Source organism: Podarcis tiliguerta, assembly GCF_965153285.1.
Source record: "Podarcis tiliguerta genome assembly, chromosome: 1".
Classification (NCBI taxonomy): Eukaryota; Metazoa; Chordata; class Lepidosauria; order Squamata; family Lacertidae; genus Podarcis; species Podarcis tiliguerta.
In genome coordinates, this window is record NC_139534.1 from 20,035,432 (window position 1) to 20,059,854 (window position 24,423).

At 43.9% G+C, this 24,423-nt stretch overlaps 1 protein-coding gene across 1 annotated transcript in view; it reads left to right on the forward strand.

Moving 5' to 3' along the window:
* MYO3B (myosin IIIB) overlaps positions 1 to 24,423 on the forward strand; it is a 288,698-nt gene that overhangs the window by 175,084 nt on the left and 89,191 nt on the right. Inside the window, exons 25-28 of the mRNA XM_083405794.1 lie at positions 1,554 to 1,574; positions 4,333 to 4,410; positions 5,321 to 5,526; positions 23,657 to 23,768. Of these exons, the coding sequence (XP_083261920.1) occupies positions 1,554 to 1,574; positions 4,333 to 4,410; positions 5,321 to 5,526; positions 23,657 to 23,768 (417 nt within the window). The remainder of the gene's footprint in view (positions 1 to 1,553; positions 1,575 to 4,332; positions 4,411 to 5,320; positions 5,527 to 23,656; positions 23,769 to 24,423) is intronic.

Sequence of the window (24,423 nt, forward strand, 5' to 3'; positions counted from 1 at the left end):
GTTAGGGTTAGGTGGTGCAAATCCACGAGTTAGGGGGTGCAAATTACTTGCCTTGCCCCGGGTGCTGACAACCCACGCTACGCCACTGTCTGGAGCATACAAACATTCACTCAATAGCCCAATAGCCATTACAGATATATTCTCTCCTCTCCCTCCTATCACTGATCTGGTGAAACTTAGCAGATCACGCAAAGCTGTCTTCATGCTCAGAGTTTCCCCGCTTTGCTGCTTGCTGCAGTTTTGTTTTACTGAATTTATTTATTTTTTAGCAAGATTTATAGGTCACTTAATTTTTAAAAAAGAAGTCTGAAAGGTTTGCATAATAGTAAGTAAATAAACTTTAAAAACAGCAGACAGTGAAATGATCAACTTATGGATCAGAACAAGCAGTTTTTAAAATATACACACTAAAATGTGTTGTATTCCCTGTCAGGGGAGGAAATGTGGGGCATAAGTAAAATTATTATTATTATCAGTGCTTTTTTTCTGGGGGATGCAGGGGTACGCATACCCCTAAACATTTTGTGAATCTATGTACTTTTGTCCATTTACTGTATTTATTTTTCCCAATTTGAACTATAAAATGGTGATGTTCTTGAGTCAAAATGAGAGTACCCCTAGACATTTTTTTAGGGAAAGAAAAGCACTGATTACTACTACTACATGTTTGGAGAAGGCTGCCTAAACAAAAAGGCTTTTAGAAGATGTCAAAAACAGCACAATTAAGGTGTCTGCCTAATATCAATAAGCAGAGAGTTCCACGGAATATGTAGGTGCTGCCACGTTAAAAAATTGATTTCTCACAAGTAGGGAATGAACCATATGAGGCGCTTGTAAGAGTGCCAGTTCAACAGCTTGAAGCAGTCAAGTGGGCACATTTGGAGCAAGGCAAAGAAAGAGAGAAAGAGAGAAAGAGAGAGAGAGAGAGAGAGAGAGAGAGAGAGAGAGAAAGAAAGAAAGAAAGAAAGAAAGAAAGAAAGAAAGAAAGAAAAGAAAGATCAGCTTCTCCTTTCTGTCTCCCAGATTCCATCAAGCATGATTCAGCCCTGGAATCCTTCCCCATCTCTTCTCTGGAAATTAGCCAGAAAGGCTGAACTTTTCAGCCTAATCAGAAGAGTTCTGAAAAACCTCCTTTGCAATCATTCCCTGCGGACATTCCCTGCAACGCTAAGCAGAAGGCTTGATATTTACTTGGTCATGTGACCTTCTGAAATGTTTGATGTGATCTCTGCTGACGCAGCATTCCTCTTCCTTGTGCCACATTATAGGACTTCGCTTTACAATCTCCCCCCCTCCCCCGCCATTTAAAGAGCCCCATACCTTTTCTTTGTCACCTAGTCATTCAAAGGGCATTTTAACACTTGGAGGGGGGGGGCAAGAAACAGCAGCTGCAATGGATTACGAAAGAGTGGCTCTCTGTTTTAACTCTCTCACCTTGTGCGTTCTGTCCAAGTCTGATCTTAAAGCCTGTTTTCCCTCCCACCCTCTTCTGCCTGTATCTGCTTGTGATGCCGCTTAGCATTTCTTTCTTCTCCTTTCTGTTTTGCATGCAGTCTCCCAAGTATCTCCTCAAGGTAAGGCCACACGATTGCTATCTTGGGAACAGCAGTCCTTTCTCTGCCTCTGCTTGCATCCCCTTTGAAAATATCAGCCTTGATCAGGAGTAAGAAACACACTGCGCGATCTGAAGGCCACTGCTTTATAACGCAGGTGCAAAAGCTGCTATTCTCTGGTTCAAATGTTCTTAGTTTAATACACAAATGCCACCTGTTCACAGCAGATGGTGAACTGCCACAGAGCATTTGTGTGTGTGTGTACGCACTAAAATGTTTCTATTGCACCATGCGAACAGAGGGCAGATTGTTTTCTCTAATTGTGTCGAACTATGTGATACAACAGCACAAAGCTGCTTTTGATTACTAACTAGGGGGGGCGATATTTTTAATTCACAACGTCAGCTTTGATTCTTTTTTGTAAAAAATAATAAAATAAAATAAAGAACAGCTGTAGTGACAGAGTAATTAAGGTAAGACGCGTAATGAACAATATACTTGTTACCCGTATACTATGTTGAACACACACAAAAAGGTTTTTGCTTTGTTTTAATGGAGAGCGCTCGCGATTTGGCGGCATGAACCAACTAGAGACGTGAAGTAATGAAGAAGAAAGTAATTTAAAAAGGGAAATACTGTTTTGTGTTCAGTGACAAGGGTGATGTGGTGACTGCAGTGATAGCTGACTACATGCTTATCATGGCTGCCTGCAACACGTCAATCACTGCTGAGACCCATGTTCATTTTTGTGTTGCTTCTGGAAGTGCATACAGTGGTACCTTGGTTTAAGAACAGCTTAGTTTATGAACAACTTGGATTAAGAACGCTGCAGAAGAAGAAGAGTTTGGATTTGATATCCCGCCTTTCACTCCCTTTAAGGAGTCTCAAAGCGGCTAACATTCTCCTTTCCCTTCCTCCCCCACAACAAACACTCTGTGAGGTGAGTGGGGCTGAGAGACTTCAAAGAAGTGTGACTAGCCCAAGGTCACCCAGCAGTTGCATGTGGAGGAGCGGAGACGGTTCCCCAGATTACGAGACTACCGCTCTTAACCACTACACCACACTGGCTGCAAGCCTGGAAGTAGGTGTTTTGGTTTGTGAACTTTGCCTTGGAAGAAGAACATGTTCCGCTTCCTGTTGAGTGTATTCCATTTGTAAATTGAGCCCCCCGCTGCTATGGGAAAACACGCTTTGGTTTAAGAACGGACTTCCGGAACGGATTAAGTTCGTAAACCAAGGTGCCACTGTAGTTTTAAACTGGGCTAATGCACCGTGGACTGCTGAGTGTGGACGTCAGCTGACTTCTCTGCAGCCTATAGGCTTCCTCCCTTGTCTTCACCTGAACCCTGCAGAGGGAGGAGTGATCCCACTGCAATGCCTCTCTCCTTCCCGCTGCCTAACTGGTGGGTGCTGAGAAGAGCTGAGGAATGCTGTTCCCAGCATGCAGAAAGATAGGAGGGGCAAAGGTTAGGGGTGTTTGTGAGTGAAGGGGGTGCTTTGTGATTCACAGGTCGTGAGGGTGTCTGTCTGTGGGAGACTGTGTCAGGTTGCGTGTGTCTGTGTGAGAGGTGGTGGGGGATCTGATGGGTCACCCTCAAAAACTTCTAAATGCAGCCGCCAATCTACCACCCATCATCTCAGGTGGCCCTTGGTACAAAATGGTTGCCTACCTATGGGTTAGAGTACAGTGGTAGCTCTGGTTATGTACTTAATTCATTCCGAAGGTCTGTTCTTAACCTGAAGCACCACTTTAGCTAATGGGGTCTCCCGCTGCTGTCGCGCCTCTGCCGCTGCGCGATTTCTGTTCTCATCCTGAAGCAAAGTTCTTAACCCGAGGTACTATTTCTGGGTTAGCGGAGTCTGTAACCTGAAGCGTATGTAAGCTGAAGCGTATGTAACCTGAGGTACCACTGTAGTTGTGAAGCGACACGTTTTAGATTGGTTCACCATCACCCTAAACCATGGGGTTGTGTCACATGCACAACATAGAATTATAATTGTTGTTGTGTTTGTTTGTTTGTTTGTTTGTTTGTCTGTCTGTCTGTCTGTTTATACCCCGCCCATCTGGCTGGGATTCCCTAGCCACTCTGTGCGGCTCCCAACAGAATATTAAAAACACAATCAAACATTAAAAACTTCCCTAAACAGGATCGCCTTCAGATGTCTTCTAAAAGTCAGACAGTTGCTTATTTCCTTGACATCTGATGGGAGGGTGCAACTACCGAGAAGGCCCTCTGCCTGGTTCCCTGCAACATCACTTCTCACAGTGAGGGAACCACCAGAAGGCCCTCGGAGCTGGACCTCAATGTCCGGGCTAAACGATGGGGGTGGAGACGCATACTTCCCTCTCTTTCTCCCCTGTGGCTGAGAGAAGGGCTTTCAATAGGTCTTCAGGCTGTGACTTTGATGAGTCTCCAGAGATAAATTATTACATAGCTGGGAAAAGGGAGGCAGTTACTGAGAACACCTCTCTGCAATGTTGTCATCTCTTTGTGATACACACCCATGAAGTGTCACTGAGAGGCGTGTTTATCTCAGAGTCCATTAACAGGAGACATGGACCTGAGGTAAGCGGCAAGAACTTTTGACCACATCCTGGTTGTTGCCCAGTAGACAATTCCTCTTGGAGTCAGAAACCTCCTTCCACACTTGGGGACTTAGGGTGGGTGCAGAGCCTTTGATGATCCAGTAAACAACTGAAACAATCTTAGGAAACATATACTGAGGATTAGGTAGTAAATGACGCTACACATTGTGTGTCTCTGGCTTGTTCTTTCAGGTGGACACCATGGAGATTATGAGGCACCCTGAGGAAACAACCAACATGAAGAGGCAAACTGTGGCTTCCTATTTCAGGGTATGCAATCTGCATTGTGCAATATAACATTATTGACACCCCCAGCCCCACTTTGTCGTTTATATAGTGCTGGCAGTGTGTCAGGGACCCTGAAGTGCAGATAAGTGTCCCAGCCTGAAGAGATTCCTGTAGATGCACAAGGCAGCTCAGGAAATGATCTCATTGTTTAAGGAAAGTTGAAGAGAGTTAGGTGAGCATTGGGAAAGAGCTCGGTTGAGCTTAGTGCAGGGGCAAGAATGGTTATGGGGATACTTTGCCAAATCAGTGGTTTTCAGTGGCAATGCAATCATATACAGTGGTACCTCTGGTTACAAACTTAATTTGTTCCGGAGGTCCATTCTTAACCTGAAACTGTTCTTAACCTGAGGTACCACTTTAGCTAATGGGGCCTTCCACTGCCGCTGCCACAGCGCCACCAGCGCACGATTTCTGTTCTCATCCTGAGGTAAAATTCTTAACCCGAGGTACTACTTCTGGGTTAGCGGAGACTGTAACCCGAAGTGTTTGTAACCCAAGGTGTTTGTAATCCGAGGTACCACTGTACCTATCTACTCAGTCGTAAGCCCCACTGAGTTCAGTGAGACTTACCTCCAGGTGAGTGTGTATAGTATTACAGCCTTAAAAGAAGATATTTTTAAAAGAGAACATTTTCCAGCAGCTTTTGCTTTACTCGGTGATGAAAACGAGAGAGAACGAGGCTGCTTTCAAAAGGAATACTTTAATTCACCTTGGACATCTGATCTGCAGTGTTATGCATCTTTCCCCCTCCCAACTCTTTCAAGTTTGTTAATACTGCTTTTTAGATGCGACGTGACTGGAATGAGCAGACTGCTAGAATTTCATTCCTTTAAAAAAAGGGGGGGCATCGTTGGGCCTCATTTTTTAATTATTTTTGCTTGTGTTTCCCCAGTATTCCCTGATGGATCTGTTGTCCAAAATGGTGGTTGGGCAGCCTCATTTCGTCCGCTGCATTAAACCCAACGATGACCGAGAGGCCCTGAGGTTTTCTCAAGAAAGAGTTTTAGTGCAGCTGCGCTACACTGGCATTCTGGAGACGATCAACATACGTCGGCAAGGGTATTCTCACCGCATTCTCTTTGATGAGTTTGTGAAAAGGTGAGCGGCATGTTGTTGTTGTTGTTTAGTCGTTCAGTCGTGTCCGACTCTTCGTGACCCCATGGACCAGAGCACGCCAGGCACTCCTGTTTTCCACTGCCACCCGCAGTTTGGTCAGATTCATGTTTGTAGCTTCGAGAACACTGTCTAACCATCTCGTCCTCTGTCGTCCCCTTCTCCTTGTGCCCTCCATCTTTCCCAACATCAGGGTCTTTTCCAGGGAGTCTTCTCTTCTCATGAGGTGGCCAAAGTATTGGAGCCTCAGCTTCACGATCTGTCCTTCCAGTGAGTACTCAGGGCTGATTTCCTTAAGAATGGATGCATTTGATCTTCTTGCAGTCCATGGGACTCTCAAGAGTCTCCTCCAGCACCATAATTCAAAAGCGTCAATTCTTCGGCGATCAGCCTTCTTTATGGTCCAGCTCTCACTTCCATACATCACTACTGGGAAAACCATAGCTTTTACTATACGGACCTTTGTTGGCAAGGTGAGCGGCATAGTTTTGGGTAATGTCAGAATGCATGAACCTCTGGAACTTCCATTCTAATCTATACAATTGGGAGGAGGGAATCACATGGCTCCTGGGACGGCAGCATTCAGAATTGTAGGACTGTTCAGGGAGTCAGGAGAGGATATATTCTTTATTAATATCCTTCCTAACTTGCGCTAGCAATTTCCTTTACTTGGCAGAGTTTTACATTCCCCTTTTAAATGCACAGCGGATAGCTGGTTGCAGGTTTGTGTAAGCCCCTCACTATTAGGTTCCTAGTAAGTTCCCTTACATCCCTCTTTAAAGAATAAACATGCCACAATCTTGTTTAAAGTATACAAAAGAAGTTTACTCATGTCACCAGTTCACAGCTGGATCCCTGAAGGCAGACTTAGTTACAAAGTAAATACCGTATTTTTCACACCTGACCATAAGACGCACCTAGTTTTAGAGGGGGAATGCAAGAAAAAAATATTCTTTAAAGGGAGCGCTGAGCAGAGCCAAGAATGTTCTGCCTTGTTAAGACCACACCTGGAGTATTGTGTCCAGTTCTTGGTGCACAGTTTAAGAATGATATTGACAAGCTGCGGTAGGAGACCAAGATGATCAAGGGCCTGGAAACCTAGCCTTAAAAGGAACTGTTGAGGGAGCTTGATATGTTTAGCTTGGAGAAGAGCAGATTGAGAGGAGATCTGAAAGCCATGTTCAAATATTTAAAGGCTGTCACATGGAAGATGGAGCAAGCTTGTTTTCTCTTGCTCTGGAGGGTAAGATCCAAACCAATGGATTCCACTTACAAGAAAGCAGATTCTGCCTAGACATCAGGAAGAACTTTCTGGCCGCAAGAGCTGTTTGACAGTGGAACAGACTCCCTTGGGAGGTTGTGGACTCTCCTTCCTTGGAGGTTTCTAAGCAGAGGTTGGATGGCCATATGTCATGGATGCTTTAGTTGAGATTCCTGCATTGCAGGGGGTTGGACTAGATGACCCTCTGGGACCCTTCCAACTCTTCAATTCTATGATCCTATGATTTTTTAGAAAAGCCCACCTTCTTAATTTAATGATGCTAAGGTTGTATTACATTTTAGGATGTTGTGGTTGTTGCTGTTGTTTTAACTGACCATACATGTCAATTCTACACTGCATGTAGAAAGCAGAAAATGCCATTTTTAAAATTTTGATTAATCTGATATCAGTCTTCTGATATCAGTCCATCTTCAGTCAGATTTCTCAATCTGCATTGTCTGCTTTATGTAGGTCAGCCTTGCAGTTTACCAGGAATTGGCAGGCATGGTACCAACAATTCTTCTCAATGTGATGTATCCGACAATACACAGTTGAAGAGGTTCTGGGGTTCTTCACTGAAAAATAATTAATATGCAGACATCATGAATGTGAATGAGAAGTACTAGAAAATAACTGCAGACACTTTGAAGCCTATGGCTCTATTTTCATTTTAGCCAGTTTTTGTGCTTAGTTGTACTTTTATTGTCATTGTAAGCCGCCTTGCAAAATATAAATAAAATAATATAACCTTGGAAGCATTTGCCCATGGCAGAGCAATCTGATTTTTAGCCCAGACTAAGTTGAGTGCTTTAGGCACTAAGTAGTGAGTACGGTACATAAAAACATTTGAGAAAAACAGGTCAAATGCTAAACAGATTGGCACTTCTTTGTTCCTAATCAAAAAAGCCATTAGGCAAGTATGAACAAGAGTTTTGAAATGTCAGTAAATCTGAGGATATCAAAGATTTTTCTAAGCCAGCTAGTTAATTGGTATTTTGATCCTTTTGAGCAACTTAACAACAAAATATATGAACCAGCAGTTTTTCCCTCCTTGATGTTATTAAACAAATAGGTACGCTTCTTATCTTCCTGTTCACTAGCTGCTGTTTTGTAAACTCTTAGCAGGAAAGATGAGAACAAAGCAATCAAAGGCAGGAAACAGAGACGATCAAGGTTTATCAGGTTGAGGTAAACAAAAGCTAAAACCTTGTCTAATGCTCTGGCTGTCTTTTGTTTCCCTATGACATGGAAAGGACTTCACAAGGCAGACCTGCAAGTTTGTTTATTGCATTGGAACCAAAAGCTTAACTGTCACCAGTTCCTCTACCATTGCTTCCCCAGCTTGTTAGCCTCAAAAGTTTAAGATTTAGGATCAAACGTGAGTTTGGGTTTAGAACCTGATTTGTGTGCCAGTTTTCAATTTTGGAAGCTGACATACTGTTTTTGAAGAAAATGACAGAGTGCCTCTGACCATGATGAAAGAATTTTTTATTTACCTCTGAGTGTCCATGAATTTGAGGTCATAATACAGGACTTTGCAGGCAGACAATCTGACTTCCAGGCCTTTGGGGTTTGTTGTTTGTTTGTTTGTTTACAGCATTTATATTGCACATAAACAAATGTTGTGTGCATAGTGCCTAATTGTTTGTGTCTTATCTGTGTGAAGTACAGTGGTACCTTGGGTTATATACGCTTCAGGTTACATACGCTTCAGGTTACAGACTCCTCTAACCCAGAAATAGTGCTTCAGGTTAAGAACTTTGCTTCAGGATAAGAACAGAAATCGTGCTCCAGCGGCGCAGCGGCAGCAGGTGGCCCCATTAGCTAAAGTGGTGTTTCAGGTTAAGAACAGTTTCAGGTTAAGAACGGACCTCCGGAACAAATTTAAGTACTTAACCCGAGGTACCACTGTATTAGCAACATAGAATAAAGTCTAAAAGACCTGGTACACAAACCTGTAATGCAGATATATGGGAGTCATTTTGGACTCACAGCTGTCCATGGAGGCGCAGGTCAATTTCGTATCCAGGGCAGCTGTCTACCAACTCCACCTGGTACGCAGGCTGAGACCCTACCTGCCCGCGGACTGTCTCGCCAGAGTGGTGCATGCTCTGGTTATCTCCCGCTTGGACTACTGCAATGCGCTCTACGTGGGGCTACCTTTGAAGGTGACTCGGAAACTACAACTAATCCAGAATGCGGCAGCTAGACTGGTGACTGGGGGCGGCCGCCGAGACCATATAACACCGGTCTTGAAAGACCTACATTGGCGACTTCCGGTCGGCGCCAGGACTTCCGGTCGGCGCCAGCGCTTAATGGCGGTCCTTGCCTCGAGCTCCGAGGCAGGACTGCTCTGTGAGTTCGGGTCTGACCCGCTACGGCGAGCGGGGGACCCCTAAAATCACAGGCGCTGAAGCCTGTGAACAAGGAGACTCGGCGGGCACCTTTTGCGCCCCCCGGTATTGCGAAAGAGCCTTTTTAAAGGCTCCGTAGCGGCATCGGGTGTGAGCGCGGTGCTGAGAGTCGCAACCCAGCTCGCAGAGTGAAGCCGCGTCGCCATAAGCGGAGAGCGTCGATTCCTTCCTGAAAAGAAAATTCGGACTGAACACCCGTGAGTAAGAGCGGAAAAAAGACGGTACAACAAAATTTTAAAAAATTTGGCTGAAAACGGGACGGCATAAAATAAGGAAGTCTGCCCCCCCCGGACTGCAGAAATCTAAAGCAACGTCAGACCTCGCTGCAGTTGCAAGAAAGTTACAGTTGAACTTTTAACCCTGACCTGTCAAATGTATCCTTCCCCCCCGATCGGCAAGAGAAGGGGGGGAAAGACAGTCTTGTGAAGATACTCTTTAATTTGAAAAGGAAACAAGGTTTCCCATCGCCCTGACTCCCCCGGGACGACCTGCCAGGAGTGAACACCGGGAGGAATGGGTCTTTTAAGAGCATCATTAAAAAGTCGGAAAGTTGGATAAAGTTGTAGAACTTGAAGGGGACTTTATTAGTGAAACTGATTAATTAAATCCATCAGAGGAAAAGTGTTTTTAATAACTTTAATGGCGGACTTCGGACTTTTCACATTTGGCTTCCTGTTTCTTTGTTTCCCCGAATTTGGACATTGTTAATTGCTCCCTCTTGAGGATCAAGAGGGGAAAAGTGTGACTAACAGTGGGATTTTCCATCGCGAGTTTTTCCTGTGAGAACGACCTTGGGACATGAGCGGCACAGCTGAGGAGATAAGAACCAGATCTAAAACTAAGGTAACACAAAAGAAAAGAGCCTCAATTTCTGGCCAAACAGTGCCGGCACCAGAAAGCTCAACAGCTGCATCAATGGATTCTATGACACAGGCACTACTGAAAATTAATCAATCCCTTGAGGCTTTAACAAAGCAATCCACAGAAAATACAAAAAAATTGACAGAATTGACAGTGAGACTGGACTTGAATACTACATCTGTGACAACTAATACGGAATCTATTAATAGACTGATTCAGGAATCTACAGAAACTAGGAAAATTGCTACGAGTGCGAAGGCAATTGCAGAAGAGACACAGGGGAAACTTGCGCCGATTGAGAAAAAAGTGAATGAGCATGAGGCAGCTCTCTCCCTATTGGAATTACAGAGGAAAGAACGAAATTTGAAACTAAGGCAAGTTCCAGAGAACGAAGGGGACGACCTGAAGGAATTCCTCACAGAGGCAATTTTGGAAAATTGGCGAGAGGATTTGGAAGATGATGAAATAGAAATAACAACGGCTTTCAGACTTGGCAGAAAACAAGTTAAAAGGGCAAGGGATTGTCTGATTACCCTAAGAACCAAGCAGGAGAGAGATAAGATATTGAACCTGCATTACCAAAAAGCTTTGGTCATTGAGAACACTCAAGCTCTGATTTTTAAAGATATTCCTAGATACATCTTGGAAGTGAGAACCTTTTATAGAGATCTTGCCAATTTGCTGAGGAAAAATTACATACCTTTCAGGTGGGAGTTCCCACAGGGATTGTCCTTTAACTATAAAGGGAAGAAGGTGAGAATAAGAACAGTACAGGAGAAAGAAGATTTCTTGGAGAGAAATTTGGAGGACCTGCAGAAAGGAACGGCACAAGGACTAACAGCAGAAGGGGGAGAACCAGTGGATATAGCAAACTTATCATACGGCCTACCACAATCAACAACTGAAGAAGAAGACAAACTTGGGGCAGTCGGAGGGACAAACGCTTAATAATCAAGATGTCACTGCAACTTCTTAGTTGGAATTGTAATGGTTTGAACCATCCCCGAAAAAGACGTCAAGTTTTTCATATCTTGAAAAAAGAGCAATTGGATTTGATATGTCTACAGGAAACTCATATAATCAGGACACATAGAAAATTGCTCGTGAATAAAAGAGTAGGACAAGAATTTATATCTTCTGACAAAGTCAAAAAGAGAGGAGTTGTGATTTATGCAAAAGAAAAATTGGATCCAAAAATCAAATTTAAAGATGAAGAAGGAAGATATTTGGCAATTGAAGTACAGATTCAAGGAGAAAAGTATTTGGTTGTTGGAGTATACGCGCCAAATGACGGGAAGGCAGAATTTTTTAAGAAGTTGCATGGGACTTTGATGGACTATCTCGACTGCAAAATAATAATGATGGGGGACATGAATGGAGTGGTCTCTACAAATATGGATAAAGCACAAAGACAAATGATCTCTAAAGAAGGTAGATTACCAAAGATCTTTTTTGAGATGACAGAAAATATGGACCTAATAGATATTTGGAGGACTAGAAACCCTCTCGAAAGAGAGGGAACTTTTTTCTCGGAATCTAAAATGACATGGACAAGAATCGACCAAATCTGGGTATCTAGTGTGATGGCTGCAAAGATAAAAAAAGTGGAAATCTGCCCAAAAACCTGCTCCGACCATAACGCAGTGAAGATGGAAATGAAATTGACAACAACTGGATCCTTTAGGTGGAGAATGAATGACTTCCTATTTAGAGATGAACAAATTTGTGAAAAGGCCCTAAGGACATTGAAAGATTATTTTGAGATTAACTTAAGAACAAAAGTTGAAAAAAGAATAATTTGGGACGCAAGTAAAGCCGTGATGCGAGGCTTCCTGATACAACAGAATTCAATTAAGAAGAAAAAACAAAATGAAAGGAAAAGTAGAATTCTGGAAAAGATGAAGGAAGGAGAAAAGAAATTGAGGTCCAATCCAAAGTCTCATGAAATATTGAGAGAAATAAAATATTATCAGATGCAGTATATGGAACTTACAAACCAAGAGATAGAATGGAAAATTAAACAAATGAGACAGAGGACATTTGAATCAGCAGATAAATGTGGGAAGCTTCTTGCATGGCAATTGAAAAAAAGACAGAAACTGAACACTGTTACTTGTCTGGAGGAGGATGGAAGGAGTATATGTAAGCCGAATGAGATAAGTAACTGTTTTCAAAGTTATTTCAGGAAATTATATTCACAAGGGCCTGTGAAGGAACAAGAGATAGATGAATTTTTGGAAAATTATGGACTACCAAAAATCTCGGAACAGAACAGGCTGATTTTGAACCAAAAATAACAGAACAAGAAATAGAGGAAGCCATTCAAAAGACACAATTGGGAAAATCTCCAGGACCAGATGGCCTGACGGCTAAATATTACAAGGTTTTGAAAGACTGTCTAGTACAACCATTGAAAGAAGTATGCAATGAGATACTGGAAGGGAAGGGGGCACCTGAATCGTGGAGAGAGGCTTTTATATCACTTATACCAAAAACTGAGACTGAAAAGAACCAGGTTAAAAACTACCGCCCGATCTCACTTTTAAATGTGGATTACAAAATATTTGCAGACATTTTAGCAAAAAGACTTAAGAAAGTGTTGATAGGTGAGATTCATAAAGATCAAGCTGGCTTTCTCCCGGGAAGACACATGTCGGACAATGTAAGGAATATAATTGACATTGTGGAGTTATTGGAAACAAACATTAATAGAAAAGCAGTATTGATTTTTGTGGACGCGGAGAAAGCCTTTGACAACATTTGTTGGAGCTTTATGAAAAAGAATCTCCAGGGGATGGGGGTAGGCCAAGGTTTTGAAAATGGTATAAGTGCAATATATTCTAAACAGAAGGCAAAACTAATTGTGAATAATGTGGTAACTGAAGAGATAGCTATAGAGAAAGGAACACGACAAGGATGCCCCATTTCTCCCTTACTTTTTATTTCAGTCTTGGAGATATTGTTAAACATGATTAGAAAGGACCAGTTGGTAAAAGGAATTCAGTTCGGAGCGAAAGAGTATAAGTTAAGAGCATTTGCAGATGACTTAGTCTTAACATTACAGCAGCCGAACACTAGTACAAAAAGAGTTTTAGAACTGATAGAAATATTTGGTCAAGTTGCAGGATTTAAATTGAATAAACAAAAAACTAAAGTGCTGGAGAAAAATCTAACAAATGAGGAAAAAGAGGCATTCCAAAAAGAAACTGGTTTGGGGTTAGCAAAAAAACTTAAATATTTGGGGGTAAATCTGACATCGAAAAACGTGAATCTATTTAAAGACAACTATGATAAATGTTGGTCAGAAGTTAAGAAAGATCTAGACACATGGTCAGGATTGAAACTTTCTCTGTTAGGAAGAATCGCCGTTATCAAAATGAATGTATTGCCTAGAATGTTATTTTTGTTTCAGACTTTACAAATAATAGACAAGATGGATTGTTTCAAGAGGTGGCAGAAAGACATATCCAAGTTTGTCTGGCAGGGCAAAAAGCCTAGAATAAAATTTAAGATTTTAACAGATGCTAAAGATAGAGGAGGCTTTGCCCTGCCAGACTTAAAACTGTACTATGAATCAGCAGCATTCTGCTGGTTGAAAGAATGGCTGCGCCTCGAGAATGCAGACATCTTGGATCTTGAAGGATTTGATAATAGATTTGGTTGGCATGCATATCTATGGTATGATAAGGTAAAATCTCATAAAGGTTTCAAAAATCATGTTGTCAGGAAAGCTTTGTACAATGTTTGGATTCGATATAAAGATTTACTTGAAAGTAAAACCCCCAGGTGGTTGTCACCTATGGAAGCCAAAGAGGTGAAAAAATTGAATATGGGGCCACATTGGCCTAAATATTCTGAAATTATAGTACAGGATGGTGAACAACTGAAACTGAAAAGTTTTGAGGAGTTGAAAGACAAGGTGAGAGATTGGCTACATTATAGACAAATAAATGAAGCATTTAAACAGGACAGAAAGATAGGCTTCCAGATGGAGAGATCCAAACTAGAAACAGAATTGTTAGAACCCAATACTAAAAACCTATCAAGGATGTATAATTTGTTGCTGAAGTGGAATACTCAAGATGAAATGGTGAAGTCTAGTATGATTAAATGGGCACAAGATATTGGACATGATATTGAGCTTGCTGACTGGGAGCAGTTGTGCACCACTGGTGTTAAATTTACGGCATGTAATGCCTTAAGAGAAAACATTATGAAAATGATCTACAGGTGGTACATGACTCCTGCTAAGTTAGCGAAGATTTATCATTTGCCCAGTAACAAATGCTGGAAATGTAATGAAACTGAGGGAACCTTCTTTCACCTTTGGTGGACCTGCCCGAAGATTAAGGCATTCTGGGAAATGATCTATAATGAAATTAAGAAAGTTCTCAAGAGAACCTTTTTCAAGAAACCAGAAGCTTTTCTCTTGGGCATGGTGGGCCAAATGGTGTCAAGGAAGGACAAGACATTTTTTATGTACGCCACAACAGCAGCAAGAATTCTCCTAGCAAAGTATTGGAAAACGCAAGAACTACCCACGCTGGAAGAATGGCAGTCGAAGGTGATCGATTATATGGGATTGGCGGAGATGACTGGCAGAATTCGAGACCGGGGGAAGGAGGCGGTGGAAGAAGATTGGAGTAAATTTAAAGAATATCTTAAAAATCGTTGTAATTTGGATGAAAACTAAGGTTCAGGGCAATAAGAGGTAAAGAGCTACAGCTGTTAATACTAAGTTAAAGAAAATTTAACTGATGGAAAAAAAGGTATACATTGTTTGACTAAAAAGTTGCTGAAAAATCTGAAATAAGGATGCAGAAAAGGGGTGGTATGGGGAGGTCCATTTTATATGTTTGTTATTATTTTTGTTTATGTTATTGTTATGTTTGTTTTTTATGTGGAAAAATAAAAATTACTTAAAAAAAAAAAAGAAAGACCTACATTGGCTCCCAGTACGTTTCCGAGCACAATTCAAAGTGCTGGTGTTGACCTTTAAAGCCCTAAACAGCCTTGGCCCAGTATACCTGAAGGAGCGTCTCCACCCCCATCATTCTGCCCGGACACTGAGGTCCAGCTCCAAGGGCCTTCTGGCGGTTCCCTCATTGCGAGAAGCAAAGCTACAGGGAACCAGGCAGAGGGCCTTCTCGGTAGTGGCGCCCGCCCTGTGGAACGCCCTCCCATCAGATGTCAAAGCGATAAATAACTACCTGACATTTAGAAGACATCTTAAGGCAGCCCTGTTCAGGGAAGTTTTTAATCTGTGATATTTTACTGTATTTTTTGTTTCTATGGAAGCCGCCCAGAGTGGCTGGGGAAACCCAGCCAGATGGGCGGGGTACAAATAATAAATTATTATTATTATTATTATTATTATTATTATACATGAAACCGGGAGGGGGGTATTTTAGTGACATTTTTCTGATTTAAAACAAGATTTTTCTAACTCATTCATACAGTTAGAATACGATATTGCATAATATATTTGCACTAGTCAGTCATTGTGTGGTCCCCATTGGAGATTGGCACTGTTTAAAACAGGGTTCAGCAAACTTTTTCAGCAAACTTTTTCCACTGTCCCTCAGACCTTGTGAGGGACCAGACTATATTTGGGGGGGGGGGATGAATGAATTCCTATGCCCCACAAATAACTCAGAGATGCATTTTAAATAAAAACACACATTCTACTCATGTAAAAACACCAGGCAGGCCCCACAAATAACCCAGAGGTGCATTTTAAATAAAAGGACACATTCTACTCATGTAAAAACACCAGGCAGGCCCCACAAATAACCCAGAGGTGCATTTTAAATAAAAGGACACATTCTACTCATGTAAAAACACGCTGATTCCTGGACCATTCGCGGGCCGGATATAGAAAGCGATTGGGTCAGATCCAGCCCCCGGGCCTTAGTTTGCCTACCCATGGTTTAAAATATAGTGTTCCATGTAGATTCAGCACCATTTCTGCAATTTTGCCTGGTCGCGTTCTACACCGGTAGGAAAAATTCAGCTGAGCAGACATCATATATACAAATGCAATAGCCTTCCTTCCTTCCACCCAATCTAGACAATAAGCTTATAAATATGAGGTTTTTAAGAGGAAACCGCAAATGCAGAAGAGGAGGAAAAACAATTCTGTTTGCTGCAGCATTCTATTATCAGAAGCAGTCAGTTTGTTACTGATTAGGGTCCTTATTCCCTATTTCATTTTGGTGAAAGTGGTGGCGCTCAGATTTGCATTTCTGCCTTTTATTTGCTAATGCTAATGGGGACTCATACAAGTGCATCAAGACAAGGCCCATAGCTTTGATCTTGGCTTAAATTTCCCCAGCTTGTGAAATCTCTCAGAAGGGCCATTTATTACAGAGCAGAGTGCTGCGTACACTATTCATATGCAAGCAAGTATGTTAAGAGAACATTTAAAGGATGAGTTCATGCAACTCTTGGGCCCCAGGGAAGCAAGGAATGCAGCTGCTGGCAGCTGGGGCGGGCTCAGAATTTGGGTTGGAGAAGACCCACAGTGTGGCATTCTTAGCTGTGGGACTGCATGCACCCTCTTCCCCCCCACCCACCTCAAAATATTGTGGAGTTAGTAACATCTGTTCTTTCAAGGTCTCTGGAATTGTGGTGGCAGCAAATAAGAAGCATTGCTTACGTTCTGTGTAACTGTGGTGTGCTCTCAAAAGAAAGGGCATAAGGCATCACCAATGCTGAATGCTAAAGAACTACCGGTATACTTCCCAGCTTTCTTTCAGTTCTTTCTCAGAGCCCACACACGTCAATCTCTGTAATCCTTACAGCAAGCCTGTCTAGAAAAATAGAATCATAGAGTTGGAAGAGGGCCCAAGGACCATCTAGTCCAGTGGTTCTCAACCTGTGGGTCTCCAGATGTTGTTGGACTACAACTCCCATCATCCCTTGCTAGCTAGGGGTGATGGGAGCTGTAGTCCAACAACATCTGGGGACCCACAGGTTGAGAAAGGCTGAATTCTAGTCCATGGGTAGGCAGACTAAGGCCCAGGGGTCGGATCCAGCCCAATCACCTTCTAAATCCGGCCCACGGTCGGTCCAGGAATCAGCATGTTTTTACATGAGTAGAATGTTTTCTTTTATTTAAAATGCATCTCTGGGTTATTTGTGGGCAGTGGCATAGCGTGAGTTGTCAGCACCCGGGGCAAGGCAAGTAATTTGCCCCCCCCCCCGCGCTGCACTGTCCCTCCCCCAGATAGTCCCTCACTCTCTCTCCGCACCGCACCGCACGCCTGACACCCTCCCCTCCACAGTGGGCGGCGACCCAGCGGCTCGGATCGGATTCGCACAGCCAGCACTGCAGTGAGAGTGAGCCAGGTAGCGGCAGAGAGCTGCGAGTGCGAGCGTGCCCCCCCCAGATGTTGCGACCGGTGCGGCCGGCCCCCCCTGCCCCCCACGCTACGCCACTGTTTGTGGGGCATAGGAATTCGTTTATTTTTTTCTCCAAAATATAGTCCGGCTTCCCACAAGGTCTGAGGGACAGTGGCTCGGCCTCCTGCTGAAAAAGTTTGCTGACCCCCCGATTCTAGTTCAATTCCCTGCAACGCAGGAATCTTTTGCCCAACATAGACCTCAGGTCCATGACCCCGAGATTTAAGAGTCTCATGCTGTACCGACCGAGCTATCCAGCTGTGGAAGATCCCTGCTCATATCCCTTCCTTTCAGATGACAGGGGTGAAGTTGAGAGACAATGGTTTGCCTCAGACATCTCATTCATTCTCTGGTAGGTTTATGGATGAAGTAAGCCCATTGGTCAAACTGTTAGCCGTTACTATAAGAGCACATCAATTCTCTACGCTGATAGCCATTCAGAGCCTGTATGCCCTCACTCAGTGGTGTCCCTAGGGGTTGGCTAGGTTGGCCCCTGCCAAGGGTACAGACCCAGAGGCGTGCAAAAATCGCAAAGAAAGGCAGAGAGAGCTGGCAATTGCCAAGGGCAAAAGGGTTGGTGGGGCAGTCGGGGACAATACAGCTCCTTGCCAGGGGAACATGGGAATCTGGGTACACCTCTGAATTCACCCTCTTTGCTGTGACATAGTGTGCTGGTCCTGAGGGTTAACCATGAGGCGAGGTCAGAGTTCAGTCCGAGGTCAAGGGTGTGGTATGGAGGCTGTCCGTCAAAGCTGAAGCTAGGTCCAAGGCAGGGAGTTGGGTGAGGTTAGGAACTCTGGCAGAAGAGCAGGACAGGGTGCAGGCAGGAACAGGCTACCAACAACGTTGCTCCCGCAACTTGGGACTGGGGCTGGCTGGCTTTTATCTGCCCCGAGGCATAGGGCGGCCCCGATCCTCTGGTGACTCGCCTCTCCTGGCCTGGAGGTGAGCACTCCTCCTGCGAGAACTCAGTTCCCTCCGCCTCTGTGCCCTGAGCCTCTGCAGCTCAGGAGAGGTTGGAGGGTTACCGGACCCAGAGGCAACCTTAGCTTCCCCTGACGGGGCTGAGAGTGGAGCACCTGCAGGCAATGGGTCCTCCATCACCTCAGGAGCCAGAGCAGACTCAGCTGGTGCCTGCACCTGAGGATCCAGCACAGGTGAGGACCCTTCAGGCTCATGCCCCAGCCCTGGCTCAGCTGGTTCTGGAGGTGGGGACTCCTGTGCAGGCTGGGATTCCTCGGGTTCAGCCTCCGAGTCCGAATCCCAGGCCATCACACATAGGAATGTGTGTGGGTTTTATATTTTAAAAAAAACTTACTTCATTTCCTTAAGACCTTCACACCTGCAGTTTGCAAAACTCCCTTTGTCACACACCCCTGCTCCAGGGCGTGTTAATCCAGCATTGGAGGCTGGTGGTGGAATTTGGCTTCTGGGGAGCTACTTAGGTCATGCTCCTAAGCACAGTGTTTATTTATGAATTTTGTAATCCTATCCTTCAGCTGTATGCAAGCATCAGGGGTGCAGAACAGAATAGAAGTTGGCTGGTGTTTTAAAAGGCCTGGGGAAATGAATCTTGCTATGATAAAGACTTAGGGACGTGGGTGCACTGTGGGTAAAAGCCTCAGCACCTAGGGCTTGCCGATCGAAAGGTCTGCGGTTCGAATCCCCGCGGCGGGGTGCGCTCCCGTTGCTCGGTCCCAGCGTCTGCCAACCTAGCAGTTCGAAAGCACCCCTGGGTGCAAGTAGATAAATAGGGACCGCTTACTAGCGGGAAGGTAAACGGCGTTCCGTGTGTGGCTCTGGCTCGCCAGAGCAGCGATGTCACGCTGGCCACGTGCCCCGGAAGTGTCTTCGGACAGCGCTGGCCCCCGGCCTCTTGAGTGAGATGGGCGCACAACCCTAGAGTCTGTCAAGACTGGCCCATACGGGCAGGGGTACCTTTACCTTTACCTATGATAAAGACTTAGTAAGTTACCAAGCAAGATTCTCCAGAGATGGCCCAATAGTCAAGAGGATCTTCTGTATGGTCACCACGGGGCCCCTAACATCAGAGGGTCAAAGGGCAGCACCCAGAGAAGGGCCTCTAACAAGGATATTAATGTACAGCCAGGAAGATTTGATTGATTGTCGAGGTGACAGTTATTATGGTGACCACGGCAACATTTGTATTATACATCATTCATTATTATTAGTAGAAGTAGTAGTAGTAATAATAATAGTATTATTATTATTAATAATTTGAATGGCTTTTAAAAAAAAACAACCAACATTTCCTTAACTATTTGCCTTTATGATTATAAACTATACTTTTACCGTTTTAATATATTTTAAGCAATAAATTAATCTGGGAACTTAGTTAAGGAAGGCTGGCTTACAGATGGAATGAATAAACAACTAAATAAATGTGGGGAGGGGGAAAGAGTCACATTACGGCCCTTCAGGACCCCAAACATGGTCACAATTACCAAACATATTTTAGTAAATTACTACATACGCTTAGGGTAAGCGTGTAAGGGGCAATCCACCCTCAGATGTCAGGTGGACTTCGTCTTTTATCATTGGTGAAGGAAGGAGTGAATTTCAGATACAACGAAGAGCAAGAGATGAATTTGATGCCGCTTGTTGGACTTGAACTGTGATGAAAGGCAGGAGTCCCCCACGATGCCTGAGGAGAGGGTGATGGTGGTGGAAAACCTGCTTCTTCTCCACCTGACTAGAGAAGAAATCTGTGTATGGCGATGGAAGATAGGCAAGCCTGGCTAAGTGGTGGCTTATCTCAGGCGAAGGTGGTTTTGCTTTTGTTTATGAGGCAGGGCAGAGGGAGACTTGCAGTCGCTGCTTTGCTTTGATCCATGATGAATATTACACCATCCTCTTGACAAATTAGGTTGCCATTCCATTCACCCATACTTGGAACTATGTTCCACGGAATTGGTAGGAGTCATTTCCAAATACAGTGGTACCTCAAGTTAAGTACTGAATTCGTTCCGGAGGTCCGTTCTTAACCTGAAACTGTTCTTAACCTGAAGCACCACTTTAGCTAGTGGGGCCTCCCTCTGCCGCCGCGCTGCTGGAGCACGATTTCTGTTCTCACCCCAAAGCAAAGTTCTTAACCTGAAGCACTATTTCTGGGTTAGCGGAGTCTGTAACCTGAAGCGTATGTAACCTGAGGTACCACCGTAAACATGCACAGGACCAGGTTTTAAGTGTTGCAAGCTTACTCTGAAAAGTAGCTATCATGATGTTACTGTTTCTTAAAAAGAAGCCTTCACAATGGGTCTTTCCAGTTTTCCCCTTTCATTTTTGCTTGCACAAAACCATGCTCATCCTATGTCTGTTTAGAATAAGCCTCATGCTATTCAGTCCGTTCTGTATACAGTGGTACCTCGGGTTAAGAACTTAATTCGTTCTGGAGGTCCGTTCTTAACCTGAAACTGTTCTTAACCTGAGGTACCACTTTAGCTAATGGGGCCTCCCGCTGCTGCCACACGATTTCTGTTCTCATCCTGAAGCAAAGTTCTTAACCCGAGGTACTATTTCTGGGTTAGCGGAGTCTGTAACCTGAAGCGTCTGTAACCTGAGGTACCACTGCAGTTGGTGAACCATGGTAAGTTGGGTTGTTCCTCTACCAAACAAAGTTCCTTGTGGACTGTAGTCTGGTGTACAGAGAGAACTGTAGCTTTAAAGGGAGGGAGGGAGAAAAAGACAGCTGGTGATTGCAAGACAGTGTTCCAGAATTAAATGCCACATAATTACGAAGAAGAAGAAGAAGAAGAAGAAGAAGAAGAAGAAGAAGCCATGTGTTATTTTCATAAAATCATCGAATCATAGAATGGGAAGGGACCTCACGGGTCATCTAGTCCATTCCTCTGCAATGTAGGATCTAAGATAAGCTTTTGTGGAAAGGCTTTCTCTGCTGAAAGGCTGCAATACTCAGAGTTCCTACTTGCCCTCTCTGCCTTATGTGGTACTGAGAATGGGACCTGGCAATAGGAACATCTCTCTGACCACTGTAGCCTTTCTGCAGAGGAGAAAATGATCACGCTGTCTGGCTTTAATGACCCTTCTGGCTCAGATGAAGACATGGAAGGGGAAGAGCCATCACTTGGGGGGCCATCACCCCCATTCCATAGGGACCACTCCAACAGTGAAGGAACCAGTGACTGAACTGAGCAGTGGTCTTTGATGAATGTACGGCAATGTACGGCCAACAGCAAGTTCAGACCAGTCATCCTTCGGAAGGCCTCTTGTTGGCGAAAACAGCACCTTTCCTTGGCTGACTTCCAGCCAGTACCTGCCTCAGTGACCTGTCCAAGGTTCTGAAAGGCCTGGCCAGTTAAGATTCTGCATAGCCAACCTTGACTTGATTATTGGTCTAAATGTGACTCTGCCCTTTTCCTGTAAGTGCCACAACTTCAACCCAACTTCCCTTGGAAGTCCCAAGCAAAGCTAAGACAGGTCAGAAGTCCTTAATATGTGTCTCCTAGCCCTGGGAAGTTGACAGGGCAAGCCAATATAGGTTTACTCAGAAGTAAGTCCCATTGAAATAGGGACTTCAAGGCCAAGGGGAGGAAGAATATTCATCTCTCTTTTGGGATTTTCAAAAACCTTACTAGAACCTAGAGAACACTCCAGTAGTTTGATGGACAATGTCATTTACCTTTAACTTTCCAATTATTCTTAATTTCTAGAGCCATGTTCAAGATGCACTGGGAATAAGTGGTTCTTTCTTTCTTTCTCTTTTTAATGAAGATGGATATGGAAGTCATTTTTATTGTAAACTAATTGTAGCCCTGACACACACTAACAAAATCTCAAGCTTAGCCATATTTCAGTGTCAGTGTGCTAAAAAAAATGGCTAGCAATTATCTGCTGGATATTAGAATGGAATTTGGGGAGGGGGGTGAACCTGGAAAAAAAAATCCCTGCTTGAAAGTAACACACAAGTGCCACTGATCTTGAAATGGGTAAAAGGGGGGCGGCTCTGGGACATTGCTTTATTAAATTTCAATAAGTTATTCGAAGTTATTAAATAAATAAAGTTTATTTAATTTAAATAAATAACCTAAAGTTATTAAATTAAGTTATTTAAACAATTATCAACTAGTTGAAAGGTTAGATACAAATTTAACAAAATTTATGAAGAGCCTACAATCAACCAGCAGTCCTAAGGTAATTATATTTGACAGTAGACATAGTCAACATATTGCCCTCCAGAAGTTTTGAGGACTCCAGCTCCCATTAGCTCTAGCCAACACGGCCAATGGTCTGTAGTCATGGGAGTTGTAGTACAGCAACATTTGAAAAACATCATGCAGGCCGCTCCTGACTTGGCCTGCTCATGGTGACAGGACCTAAGGTGGGGAAAATACTTGAAATTCACAAGTGGGCCATCTCTTGCCTGCAACCAGCTCGTCATTTGTATTGGCTGCCGAACACTGAGTACCTATTGCAGTTTGCTCAGAACCAAGCTCTGCACCTGAGCGGCACATAACCCCAAGTGTCTGGGAGCTGGCATGCACAGGAAGTGAGTGGATTTATGCCGACCTCTCCAACTCTTGCACCCAGTTGCTCACAATAACACCTATTACATTTATTGAGACTTAAGACTATCAAAGCAAAGAGGGGAGAGGGATTTGCTTATCTACAGTGGTACCTTGGGCTACAGACGCTTCAGTTACAGACTGTGCTAACCCAGAAATAGTACCTCGGGTTAAGAACTTTACCTCAGGATGAGAACAGAAATCGTGTGGCGGCAGCAGGAGGCCCCATTAGCTAAAGTGGTACCTCAGGTTAAGAACAGTTTCAGGTTAAGAACGGACCTCCGGAACGAATTAAGTTCTTAACCCGAGGTACCACTGTAATCATCTTCATTTTGTCCTTTTTTATATTGTTATTGTTATTATTGTTATGTCTCCTTCCAGGCACACACACACACAGAGAGAGAGAGAGAGAGAGAGAGAGAGAGAGAGAGAGTGCTTTGTGTAACATCTAGCTTGAAAAAGAGTTCTGGGGAACTTGAAAGCTAACTCACAGTTTTGTGACATTATGTTTGGTGCTAATAAAGGTATCACCCAACTGTGAATTTTGTGGAGTTCGCACACAGAGAGACAGACACACTGTTCACCAACCAGCACAGCAGCCTTTGCTCTCTTTGTCCTTTCTGTTTCTGTAGGTATTATTACATTGCTTTCAAAGCACACGAAACTCCTCTGCCCAGCAAAGAAAGCTGTGTTGCTATTCTGCAGAAAGCCAAGCTGGAGAAATGGGCTCTTGGGAAAACAAAGGTAGGATAAGTTCTATCCCGCTTTGTTTAGAGCAAAAGGTACATTCAATATGGCAGCCTTGTAACGCAAGTGCTTGTAAAAGGGATGGGAGAAGGAATCCGCTTATCTTTTCTGTGTTTGAAACTTGACTGTCCTCACAACAGATTCCCACAGATTGTGAACTTGTTTTCTTCCCAGACAGCAGCACTGCTTTTGCAGAGAAGGGATGTCCACACACACAACACACACTTTCTCAGACATACATATGCACACAGATGACATTGTGGCCGCACAGTGTTCTTTGGAGATGCGCCAGCCTTGAGGAATGCTGCCTCCTGTTCCTTTTGCTATAAGATTTGGGGAAACAAGGGACCTTCTGGGGCAGTAGCTTTTTCAATCAGGGATGTTCCATTGGCAAAGCAAAATAGGACCAATGCTTCAAATAGTATGTGGTGCTCCTGTTATGTTCTCAGCAGAGCTTAATGGTGCAACTTAAGGGCTGATTCAACAGGGACGCGGGTGGCGCTGTGGGTTAAACCACAGAGCCTAGGACTTGCCGATCAGAAGGTCGGCGGTTCGAATCCCCGCGACGGGGTGAGCTCCCATTGCTCGGTCCCTGCTCCTGCCAACCTAGCAGTTCAAAAGCATGTCAAAGTGCAAGTAGATAAATAGGTAC